The following is a 12,859-nucleotide window of genomic DNA, read 5'->3' as shown; positions in this document are numbered from 1 at the left end:
ATCGCAGGTGAGCTGTTCAAGAAGGATCAGTTGCACCACGGCTTCAGGTAGAACCATGCTGTGCACATGTGTGTCGACTGTGAACACTGACAGGTGTGTCCCTGGCTGCATGGTGTGCGTGTTGGTGCCAACAGGCTCCCGTGACTCACACCCTTCAGAAGCCGTGTCCCTTTGGATTGACCTCAGTCTTGAGTGGGGTTCATATCACCCCTACCTCTTGCACGGCCTGCCTCAGATTTTTGTTTTTTTAAGAAATTGATAGTATTGGCATAATACGTTTTTTTTTTTTTTTTTTTTTTTGAGAGAGAGACAGAGAATTTTTAATATTTATTTTTTAGTTTTCGGCGGACACAACATCTTTGTATGTGGTGCTGGGGATCGAACCCAGGCCACACGCATGCCAGGCGAGCGTGATACCGCTTGAGCCACATCCCCAGCCCCGTAATACGTTTCTTTGAGAGAAGACAGTTGCTGTCACCATCAAGAAAGCCACTCCACATGATTTCTAGAGCTTAATGCCCAATTGGATGCTCATTTGTACGTGTGTAACTCGAGATACGAGCTTCACAGGGTGCAGTTTCCTTCAGGGTCGTGCCTCCAAGTGTTCCTATTATATACGCAGGGGATCTCGTTCACTCCCTCGTAGAAGAAATCCCCCCTCCCCCCTGTCCTCTCTCCCCCTTTCCCCTCTCCCCTTGTGATCCTCTTTCTTCTCACCCTGCCTCCAGTGCAGTTGGGGATTCTTAAAATATTCTCTTTGGCCAGTATCAGAAATTTGCCTCCAAGAAAAACACTACTGAGAATGTTTTTATTTCAGGGCTTGTGTAGTGTTCTCTGGAAATTTCTGTAAAGAGCGTTGTACCCATTCTTCAAAATCTGATGGTGGTCCATGGTGAGTGAGTCATGTAAGAAGCTGTGATTTTATAACAAAATTCAGGTTGAATTTTAATCTTTTTTAAGGGCTTCGTGAGTGATTTCTTGTTCGTCGCACTTTGTTCCTCAGTGTAACCTGGTTCTCAGGAAAGACAACTCGTGCTGTTCCTGCTTTGTGACCGTCTGGCCTGGCAGAGGCATAGAAACAGAAAATTGAGTCGGGAGTCGCTCTGATTCCTCTTGGTGGGAGACAGGAAGTGAAGGGGCTGGGGCAGCCAGGGTGCCCCTCAGGTCCAGTCGTGTTGGCTCTGCAGGAGTGTAGAGCTGGGTCCCTCTCTCGGATGCTGTTTCCCACGCTCTGAGGACTGGCCTGCAGTTCTCTGCCTTGGCTCCCCACTGGTCCCTGAAAGGCAAGGGGAGTGTCCCGTGGCCAAGACGTCCTGCTTCCCAGTCCAAGTGGGGTGGCAGCACATGGCCAAGTCTACATTCAGGGCCCATGCAGATCTGGACACCCTGCAAGTACAGATAAATCCATCCTAAGTGCAACTACATGGTTATAAGCTAAATTAGTGCCTTGCAGAACTCTATAAACAGGTTGGCTGTCAATAGATCGCCAGGTGTCTCATAAATCAAAAGGACACTATAGGGGATCAGTTGTCTGCACACAGTGTGATTCAGTTTGGGCCATGTCACGAGGGGATTCAGTAAGCATGAGGGGACATGGCTTGTGGGCGAGGAGCATAGGATCAAACATGATCAGCGTGAACTGTGATGTGTCTGCAGCCCCGCCTCTGGTCACAGTGAGGCACCCTGTCATTCTGCTAAAGGTGCAGCCTTGCAGAGCGGCCCAGTCCGTGTTCTGCTCAGCTGGTGCAGACATGAACTCCGCGGCTCCTCAGGAGGAGTCATCTCAAGGCCTTTCACTTTTTATCCTTAAATTGCAGATTAACTACTTTTTTTTTTTTTTTTTTTTGGTACGAGGTGTTGAACCCAGGGGATACTTAACCCACAGAGCTTCTTCCTAGCCCTTCTTATTTTTTTATTTTGAGACAGGGCCTTGCTAAGTTGCTGAGGCTGGCCTTGAACTTGTGATCTTCCTGCCTAAGCCTCCCCAGCTTCTGGGATAACAGGCGGGCACCATCATGCCCGGCAACTTCTTAGACATTCTAAGAGTCACTTCTGATTGCTGGTTCTTGGCGCGTCACCTTTGCAGCCAGAGTTCACTGCTGTTTCATGGGGTCTTCTCCAGCAGACGTGGCAGCCCTGGCCATCCCAGCCCGCCAGGGTCTGAGGCTCATGCTGGGAACTTTCATGGGGTGGATTCCAGAGTTCTTTCCCCTGGCTTAGATCATGTCTTGGTAAAGGAGTCACATGATGCAGAGCAGTTGAGCAACCTCCGCCCCTTTGGGTCCTTACAGAATACCTTTGCAGTGGGGAAGGACCTAGCAAGGGTGTCAATGTTGTGTGCGGGGATGGGGACACAAGGCAGAAGTTGCTGTCTAACTGGAATGTGGGCCCTTTTTACAGTCTTGGTGAAGGCATTGTCCTTAGTTGGTGAGCATGAGTAGTTAGCTCAGAGCCCCCTAATTTGTAGATTGCCATGATTAAATTGTGGACAGCCAGCCAGCCTGTGGAGCCCATCTCCTCTGGGTGTCCCTGAGCAGTGCAGGAGCACTTGCTCTGCGGTAGAGCAGGCACTGACCTGTGAGTGGGTGGTTCTTTCTGGAGTGCTCTGCTTTCCCCTGACCTCCCTCTGTTCCTCCTGGCAAGACCCAGCGTGCTTTCCACCTCCTGACCTCATGATTGAGGACAGATAGACACGTGATCTTCCAGGGAAGTTGAGGGTTGGTATTGCCCCCAGGAGAACGGTGGAAAGATGGAGGAAGACTGACCACTGCCCAGGATCTGTGGTGCGGAATGCCAAGGAGCTGGCCTTACTTTTTGGACAGAAGACTTCAGTCACATGAACAACAGCCACAGACTTTATTAGGAAGGAACTTCCATCATTTTCCAAGACTTACAGTAGTACTTTTTTCTTTAATGTAGCCAAGGCACTTTAAAAAAAAAAAAAAAAAAAAAAAACAACCTACCTAATATACCTGGCACAGAAAAGCAAATACTGAAGCTGCAACTCTGCAAGGAAGAGAAGGACCCAAGGCCTCTGAATGCGGACACCTTTTGGAGAGGCCACCATGGACCAGGCATGGGGCAGGATGGTGGGGGCCATTCTGGTGCCTGCACAGTGCAGAGGCAGAGCAAGCAGCCGGGATGGTCCAGGTGAGAAACAGCCTCACTGTGCCGACGGCAGCAGAGGAAGGTGTGTGGGGAGGAGAGAACATGTCTGCGTGCTCTTAGGAAGATCCAGCAGGATTTGATAGTGCGTGGCAGGTGGGAGTGGGGGAGGCAAGGCCGCTTCCACCTCTGTTCTATGAACAACTGAGGGGAGTGTGTGGAGCCCTTGACCTAAGTAGTGCTGCCAGGGGAGGGGTGTGGGCAGAGTTTGGTACAATAGGAGTTGTGGCTCAGGCACATTGAGTTGGAGTTCCCATCAGACATTCAAGTTGGGATACAGACTAAATGCATATGTAGGGGAACCGTTAGGACTGTAAAGGTGCGTTTGGGGACTGTTGGTGTGTGGCGATGTTTGCAGCCCTGGTACCAGGGAGTGTAGAGTGAGTAGAGGCGCCAGGGGAGGACTGAGCCCTGACTGTGTGCACCGGGGAGTCTGGGGAGGAGGGGGCAAGGACACCACGTTACACCCTGGCAACAGGTATTTTAACAACAACCAAAAAAAAATACGCAAATACCTTATTTTACTAACAGGATTTTTCTTTCAAAATATATCTAATATTCTACGTGCACTTTATTGTGGAAGGACTTTTATTTTAATTAAATTTTACAAATTATTTTTGAGAGTGTAACTTAGCAGCCGTATCTGCTTGCACATGAGAGAGAGTGTTCCAGAGATCACAGCTGAGCCTCTTAAGCAGACACGGGTCATTTAGTAATTCAAGCCCTGTGAGGGCAGTCTTCACTTATGTGGCCCCAGAACCTGGGACTGGACTTGAGACTCGGTACTTAAGTTTTAAGTGAATAAATGAGTAGGTGAGTGGTTTATTTATGTTCTAAATCTCAGAATTTCTTCTTGCCTCTAATGAATATGCATTCTACATCATTCCAAATTACAAACATACCATGTAGTTAGTATGTTTCTTGTTAAAAGCCATTAGGGCAGAATAGCCTGCTGTGCACTTTGATTCAGAGTCAGGGAAAGGACAGACGCAGCAATCCTTGTGGTTGCCAAGGTGCTGGCTGGGCCGGTGTGGTGAGAATCATTTCTGCCTTATTTTCATTCAGTGAAGTGGTGCTTCTGCTATTTATTTTAGTTACATTGGAATTTGTTATACTTATTTCTTTGTTTTCATTTTGATAAGACAAGTACGTGCTTGTGTTATTTATAAAGCTGTTTGGACTCCGCGTGTAAGTACAGTGGTGAAATGCTAGGTCAATGTGGTCGTTGCTTAGAGGGATTTAAAAAGCGGCTCTGACCCAGCAGTTAAGTCTTAGAATCTGGGAACAACCCATTTTCATTTTTGAAAACCGGAAAGGATGGGGCAAAATACAAGCAGAATTAATCTACTGAAATATCTGGATGAACAGAGCTGGACTTTTTTTTTTTCCTTTTTGGTACCAAGGATTGAACCCAGGGGTGCTTAACTACCGAGCCACATCCCCAGCCCTTTTTATTTTTTTGAGACAGGGTCTTGCTAAGTTGCTTAGTGCCTCACTACATTAAACTTGCAATTCTCCTGCCTCAGCCTCCCAAGGCACTGGGATTACAAGCGTGCGCCGCCACAGCTGGCTCAGCTGGACTTCTTGGGGATACTTTTCACACACATGTCAGCGAGTGGCTGGCTGTTCCCTCACCAGCTGCCCTTTAGTCTATCAATTCATATGTTTTGAAAATGGGAAAGAGCTCTGAACTGAATAGTTCTCTATTGCTTAAGTTAAATAGATGTGTTTAGTTTCTTGCCACTTTTTAAGACTATAACATGAGTCATCCAGGGATGCTTCTGAAAACAGAGTCCAATTTGGGAGATGTGGTCCAGAGCTGCAGGCTCCCAGGTGGTGTGTGCACACCTGGTCCTGGGACCAGAGTTGGTGTTTGTGTGTGGACATGGAGCTGCTTCCTGGGGCACTAGTCACTTGGAAAAGTTGTCAGACGCAGAGCTGCTCTGTCATTGGTTTACATATCTGAGTTCATTAGTCTACACAGTCATCTGTGGAATTGTGGCCTGAGTGCTTAGAGCAAATGCCTCTTGGTCACTTGATGCTTAGGAAATGATGTGTTTGGAATTTGAACTCAGATCTTCCATAGTCTGTAGCCCATATTCTTCTTCTATCTGCTTCCACAGACCTAAGTCGAGAGCACATTTTCATCTTCCGTAGTCATTCTGAATTACACACCGCCTGTGTGTTCTCAAAGACTGATGGTAAGGGGTGGGTTTTCATGCCTGCCCTGCCATTTCTTAGCTGTGTAGCCTTGAGTCAGACAGTTAGACCCCAGGCCTCAGTTTCCTTACCAGTAAGAGGGTGGGAAGACCAGCCAACCAAAGGGCCCAGTGAGCACTAAGTGCTAGCATTCAACACACATTTTTGACACCTGTCACCGATATTAAGATCATAACTTGGCTGTACCTTGCTGACATCATGCTGAGTGAAAGAAGATAGAGAAGCCCACACATGGTGGGATTCCTTTCAGATGGCATCTCCGGGATGGGAGTAATTACCAGGGGACAGGGCAGAGGGGAGAGTGGGAGGCTGCCATGAGTTGACGGGTGCACAGTGCTTTCCCAGCTTGATGAAAACGCTTTGAAGCTAGAAAGAGCTGGCAGCTGCACAACCTTGTGAATGTGCTAAGTGCCACTGGCTTGTGCCCTTTAGCACTATTACTTGTATGTTTGAAAATGTCACTTAAATGAAGCAAAGTCATATGAAAACTTGCTCTACTAAGGCAAGCGACACATCTACCAAGCACACTTATGTTTTAAAATGAACTTCATGGAATCGCAGGAAGCATTTCTTGACGTTATGATGAGATGGGTTGGAAATGCAGAGGAACGGCTTATTTTGGAACAAACAGTATTGCCTTGAACCTTTGCCAGTTCAAGCTGGTTCTTTGGAACACTAGAGCTCTTCTGTTTTCTGGCTCCAAAGTACCCACTTATTTTGTTATGAAAAATTATACCATTTGCATCTCTTAAGTTTTTCCCCTGAAGTTCATTGCCAACTAAAAATAACTTCATGGACACACTGTTTCCTTAACTACATGATTGCTTTTGTAGTTTATAATGAGGGATAATGTATTTGTGTGGCAGGTTAACAAACTTGCCCTTTGTCACAAAGCTGTGACGTGGTGGAGACTGGTTTACACCCAGTTGCCTGGATGCTGTGGGTTTAAGCAGTGCATTATACTGTCCAGTTGGGGAAGAATCAAAAGCTTATTATCCTTTCCCCAGAAAAACAAAACTGTACGTACTAGCAAATTCTTTTAAGTTGTGTTGTTTGAGAAAATCACTGTAATAAGGAGACAATCTATAAAATCTGGTGAGGAAAGTATTTATAATTGGATTTTTATATTTTGAGCTTAAAACAATAAAAGATTAATAAATTACTTCTGTTAGTATCATAATAGAGAAGAAATCTGCAAATGCAGCATGTTGTTATACCTTTACCACCGTGGGTGGGGGAAGGACAGACAGGCAGACCGTGGCAATGGTGCCTCAGCCCTTGTCATGTTAACGGAGACAGCTATGTGACAAAATGGAGAATAAAGTGGACTGTTGGACTGTGTGAAGTTAACTAGAATCCCTTGGGTTAAATCTGGCACAAATTTCTAGCTGTCAGATTTGATTTTCATTCTTTAGCCTGTATCTTAGGCAACTTGAAGCCTGCCATATGCAGAGACCCTTGTGGACTGTGGTCTCCTCTTGTCCCTGACCAGTTGGTACCCACAAGTATTCTTCATAGCTGCCAATGAATTGAACAGTCGGGCACATGGTGGCCTGGAGACTGGGCCAGACCCAGAGATGGATCATAAACTTAATGTGAGAATGACAGGAATTTTGCTTATCAGACGTTGTCAACGTTAACATGTTTTCAGGGTGACCAGTAAAGCCCTCAGGTGAGTTAAACTGGTTTCATGTTACAGCTGAGTTTCTCCTACCTGAGGTGGTGAATCATCAGTGCAGTCGTCAACCTGAGAACCCCCCCACACACACACGCAGACTGCTCCTCCCCTGCAGCCTCGGCCTTCTCTCTCTGCTCCTGGCTAACAGAGGGGACTCGGTCCTTTGTGTTCACGCAGCCTCATTCCTCACTTTATTTAGCTTCTCAGTTATTTTTGTTTTCTCAGATATGTTATGGGAAATGTGTTGGGTCAGCCTTTTGTTTTTGAGTTCACGTGCTGCCCAACTGTGGTCTTACAAGTCGAGTTTTCTATTTTGGATACTCTACTAAGGTAGATACATTTGGCTAATGAGAGTCCAGAGCTCGAGGTTTACATTGCATTTCTTACATGATGATTTTAGAGCAATCAAATTAGCATCTTCTGTTTCGGTGATATTAATTCTTAAGATGCCTATATAAATCAAATTTATCAATTTGCCTACCAGAATTCTAATAGCTGCCTTATGCTTTTATTTTCTTAACATTTAGAAAGGGATAAATTCAGGAAACATGAATATTCTCCAAGTTTGTTTAAATTCAGTTGACATTTCAGTGTGGTTTATATTTGAACTTCAGGGCACACGCGTTTTTAAGACTGCTCATTCCCTGGCTTCTCTCACCAGCACGTTGTTTCCCAGGGCCTCCTGTCTGAAAGGAGCCTGATGTTGAAACTTCTTCGTTTTATTTCCTGGACTGATTATATGAGTTTGTAGAGATCCATACAAATTGCTTGTGTCTCTCTAAATGATAACATACATGGGCTGATAAAAGGAAGATAAAGACTTAACTGTTTTAAAACACCCATTAACAGCCAGATGAGAACATGATCTCATGTTATCAGTTCTCTATACTTTCTTTCACTGAACTGTTTTTTTTGTTGTTGTTGTTGTTGTCATTGTTTTTAAGGTTGTTTAAGCCATATAAACTAGGGGAAATGGGAAAGAGATTTAAATGACAGAGTACTCCTGTGTACAAGGTTCTAGTGAGGACTAGCAGTCACACGGAGCAGGGTCCTGAGAGCACAGCGGGCTGTTTTCCATCTCGGCTGGGGACAGATTTGCCCACATTATACTCCGTTCCCGTTCGTTGTCTTGGGCCCAACATCCCCAGAGCTGCTCCTCCTGCCTCACAGGACTGGGCTTCCGGCCCTGGTGCCCTGGGCTGCTTTTGCCATTCCTCAGTGCCACTCCTGCACTGGGGTGGAAACAGTATGCTCTCACAACTCACCCTGGGGACCCAATCAACCCCATTCCCTCGAATTTTTCCAAAGCACCATCTACTTCTAGCCAAAAATAAGTACATAGCGCCTGTCTCCTTTCCCTGTCATTCTCTGTGCCTAATGACCTTTTACACATTACGTAAGATGCAGCTTGAAATGTCAGCCCTGCTTGTCTTGACTCTCCTGCATCGAGGGTGTTGGGGAGCCATCTGGGATTATTGTAAGCATTATAAGCGTGAGCTCAGCTCAGTCCAGAGCAGTCTTGCTCAAATGAGAGCTTAACACCTGTTGTCTATTCAGGAGGTCACATGTGAGAATATAAAAGTACTCCCTGAAAGAGGTCTAAGAGATGTGGTCCTCTCCAGAAATTTAATTGTGAAGGTTCTGTGACACTGAGTGGGAAAACCAACATGGATGGTTTACATCAGGCTCCTTACCAGAGTGTGGACTCTCTAGTTTGGGGGCTGTGGTCCTGGGACCTGGCTTGGGTTTTTATTTGTGGTCTCACTAAATTATTCACAGATGAATAGATGGTGCAGCTGTTGAAAGTCAGAACTGGCAGGTGCTGAGGATTGCATTCAACTTCTGAATCCTGTTCTTGTCATTTGTTCCACAGTGACGCCCACTTTCTTGGAAAAAAATACGTTGCTATCTCACATTGAATATGTATTAGCTTTAGTATGTGAAGGAGGAAAGACATCTCCTGTAGGTGGTACTGAGCCTTAGAAATTATCAAAAAGAAGAGACAGGTCTCATATCTTGGTCATTCATCAAAAGGAGCTTAGACTTTGGGTGGAAGGATGGACTTGCTGAATGTAAGAATAATGCATGCAAAAGACTAGCATGAGTCTTTTAGCTGTAAAATTCCACTGGTGTGTGGAAACCCATAGATTCCAGGGGTTTGGTGATAGAATACTGATGCCTGCAGAATGATGCCTGAGTTCAAAATGAAAATGTTTTAATCATTTAAAAATGTGTGGATTCCAATAGTAGTTATTGATGGAATTGTGGTGAAGATGAACATGAAACTTATTGATGAGACGCTTAGTCTTCTGCACTCGAGGAAGGGTTACTTCCTGACACCTTCTCCTGAACACATCAGCTAATGCTAGCAGCAAGTCCTAATCCTAAAGGATCACTTTTTAAATTTGGCTTGTGTTGTATCTTCTCCCAATTTTTAAATCTCATTTACTTACGTGTTTCTTATTTCTGTGACACAGAGACTCAAACCCAGGGTCTTGTTTAATTCTTTGGCTCACTAAGATAATGTCTCAATTTCTAGTCACTCTGAGTTTTTTCTTGACCAAGTGTTAATATCCTTAACACATCTGAGTACACATGGGTGTTGGAGATACCTACATTTCAGATCTGGGTCCTCGCTGTGGTGCTGTGTCTGTTTTTACTGTCATCAGAGTGGCTGTTGCCCACGAAGAGCCTGATGGATGTGTAATCAATGTTCTGCTTGTTGTGTCCTTCACAGGTCCTGTTGTCTTTGGAGATGGGTCACTGGATTTCCGAGGAGCCTTTTGAGCTTTTTGACCACTTCCCTGCAGCTCCCGTAAGTCAGATAATGTTTTGGATGGTAAATGCAATCTAGTATTGCTATAAGCGTGAGCTCAGCTGACTAAGTCCAGAGCAGTCTTGCTCAAATGAGAAAGACGTAGCCGCAGAACTTCACACCTGTTGTCTATTCAGGAGGTCACGTGTGAGGATATGAAAGTAGTACTCCCTGAAAGAGTGTCTCCAGAAATTTAAATATGAATTTAAATTTAAATATGAATTTAAAGTAGGGGTCCTGGGGACCTCAGGAACACAATTGAGGAAAATAAGCAAACTGGATTCTTGACAGTGTAGCCTTATATATTGCTGTTTTAAAAAGTAATCATTTTTACTGTTATCAGAGACAAAACTGATAGGTATGAAAATTGTGGCTTGCTATCATTATTATGTGGTCTTTATATTTTGATTTTCCTAAATTCACTTCAACTATACTGACTTTTAAATATTTCAAACAGTTAATGGAAAATTTCCAAGTTCTAATTTAAAAAAATAATAATAGTGAAGTGGGTTAATTATGGCTTGTTTGGAAGCAGGATTATAAAGAAGTTGGCTTTTATTTTCAAGAATGTTGACTGGTTTGTGGCAGTTTATTATTTCAAAAGATTATTATCTGGAAGATAAGTGATGGTTGTATCTGCCATTTGTTGTGTATTTGCTGACCGGCCCTCTGACTGTAATGTAGCAAGAAACTGAACTCTGCTCTCCAGCCATTGCCGTTATCTGGGTTGTTAAATTGTTTTTGTTTTCATTTTTAAGATTACTGTTTTGATTTCCTTTCAACTTTGTCAATGTTTTCTTAAGGAGAGAAAAAAATTCCTCCTAGCAAGACTGTTTGTTTGAATACTATTAGGAATTGAAGTGTAAAGTGCAAACAGATTCTTCTCATTTCTGTCATAAGAGAATAGAGCTCTGAGTAACATTGTGAGGTCTGTTTTGGAAATCCATTTTTCCTGCTGCCTGAGAAATTGATACAAATTAATCATGTTGCTGCCGGTTTTTCCTGTTACCATTTCCCCAAGTCCACATCCATCATTGTAGTCATTGAAACACCAGAAGCTTACTGTATTGTGAAGTTGTGAAATTTTCTTATGATCACATTTTTTTTTAACTTGATACAAAGCCGTGATACGCCTGTTGAATTTTTAAAGCCTTCTTAAATGCAGTTGTGGAAATAGTTCTCAGGAGCGTTCTTCACCCCCTAAATCTTTGGGAAAGTGAGACATGGCAGAGGGGAGCAGTGCCCACAGTTTAACTCAGAAGGCATAGTGAAATGTGAGGGCCCCCAGGCTAAGTCTGGAGGAAGGTAGGAGTGAAAAGGAAGAAAAACTGAATAAAGAAAAAGCAGTGGTGGAACACTAGGAGGCGGAGACAAACTCGGGGCACGCTGACCGCGGGTGAATCCAAACTTCCCAACATGGACTCGAAAGTGAACATCTGAGAAATTGCTCCTAAATTTATTCCCCAGATGTTCATTGTATTAATTCTACAAAACCTTTAAAAGGAACTGAAACAGTGGGACCTAAGGTTTTGCAGTTGTGAGCATAAGCTGTGTTCGTTAAATGCTCTGTAAACGTTTGCTTATTTCATGAACATCAGATTTTATTTTTGCATTCTAGAACACTTTTTTTTTCAGTTTGCTGATGAACACTAATGCAAATATTTTTTCTTAAATAAAATCAGAGGTGAGTCTATAACTTTGTCAATGTCTTAAATGGAATGTTTTTCTAAACCACAAATTAAATTTAGCTCAGTTTTCTAAAATAGAGCTTACTAGAAGAGAAAGTACATGTCTGTATTAGAATACTGAGAAAATCCTATAGTCTGAGAAGATAGTAAAGTGCATAATTTTCTTCATTGAAAATCAAACTTTTCCTTGTAATAAGGCACAGGTATTTTGTAACCAAATTACAAAATTGTAAATATTATTATAAAAGTTAAACATAATCATCTCACCTAATAAGTTATATTTAATTACTAAAATACCTTCATATTTAACAGCCATACTGGAAAAAAAATAGTACAATCTTCATAGAAACTAAAATGGCATACAATTTGAAATATGTATTTGAGCATTAACTTAAAACTAAGCTGTCAACAGATAAGTAAATACGCTGTTTTGGGTAATGAAAATTTAAAGTAGCTAAGAGGAGTAAAGATGCACTGTTATTTCCAAATATTAAACTGCTAATAACCACTAATGAGAAAATCCCTGAATATAGAGTGTATTTTTATGGCTTAGAGAAGTTTGTCTTCCTTGTAATTGTGATAGTGTTGCTGAATTCAGGACACGTGAATATTTACACAACCCATAAACAGTGCTTAGAGGATCCGTTCCAAGATTATCTCTACTATATAGCACAAGTGTTCTGTTTTCCAGTTATTTACTGATGAACTCGAGCATGACATTCTTGGTTGTGACAGCAGAGTCTGTGAATTGTCACTCTCTCAGCCGTGAATTCATCTTCGCATAGGTGTCCACCAGACCACAGTGCCAGGTCCTGGCTAGTTTGGGTTTTGCTTTGGCTCGTTAAGTGGTGCGGGTCAGCGATGACGTTGAGGTTGTCGTCTGGAGCATGGGTCCGTGGGCACCCAGCGCTGTCTCGGGTGAGGGATGGAATGCAGCAGTGTCTCTCAGTGCTTTGGGATTAGCTGTGGGAAGAATCCAGCACAGTCTTTCTGGGGTATGCAGACGGCATTTAGAAATCTGCCGGTCGAATCATCATGGTGGTGGCCTTAAGTGAGTAGCCTGACCCCTTCCAGTAGTACCACTTAATACCATTGAATTTATTTGTGTTCTGCTTCTGTGGATAGTACATTCCGTTCAGGTTGGAAGGGCCACATGCATCAAACCACCAGCCTGTGGAGGCAAAGCACAGAAGGAATTAGGACCCAGGGATGCCAGCTCAAGCTCCGTGCACCGGCGATCACGCCCAGGCCTTCCAGCAGGCCTGGGCATCTTCACGGGCATAGTACACCACA

General features: G+C 43.7%; 2 protein-coding genes across 3 annotated transcripts in view; one reads left to right on the top strand and one right to left on the bottom strand.

The window, feature by feature from the left end:
• The window catches only part of Mcph1 (microcephalin 1), a 191,138-nt gene that overhangs the window by 73,541 nt on the left and 104,738 nt on the right, over positions 1 to 12,859 (top strand). For both annotated transcript variants that reach the window (XM_077792557.1, XM_077792558.1), the window contains one exon: positions 9,801 to 9,878. In XM_077792557.1, coding sequence (XP_077648683.1) covers positions 9,801 to 9,878 — 78 coding nt within the window. The remainder of the gene's footprint in view (positions 1 to 9,800; positions 9,879 to 12,859) is intronic.
• Positions 11,479 to 12,859, bottom strand: part of Angpt2 (angiopoietin 2) — a 51,150-nt gene continuing 49,769 nt past the window's right edge. Inside the window, exon 9 of the mRNA XM_026380548.2 lies at positions 11,479 to 12,737. Within this exon, the coding sequence (XP_026236333.2) occupies positions 12,577 to 12,737 (161 nt within the window). The 3' untranslated portion in view covers positions 11,479 to 12,576. The remainder of the gene's footprint in view (positions 12,738 to 12,859) is intronic.

This window comes from Urocitellus parryii, chromosome 14, assembly GCF_045843805.1.
Source record: "Urocitellus parryii isolate mUroPar1 chromosome 14, mUroPar1.hap1, whole genome shotgun sequence".
NCBI classification, from domain to species: domain Eukaryota; kingdom Metazoa; phylum Chordata; class Mammalia; order Rodentia; family Sciuridae; genus Urocitellus; species Urocitellus parryii.
This window is presented reverse-complemented; position numbering and strand designations above follow the sequence as displayed.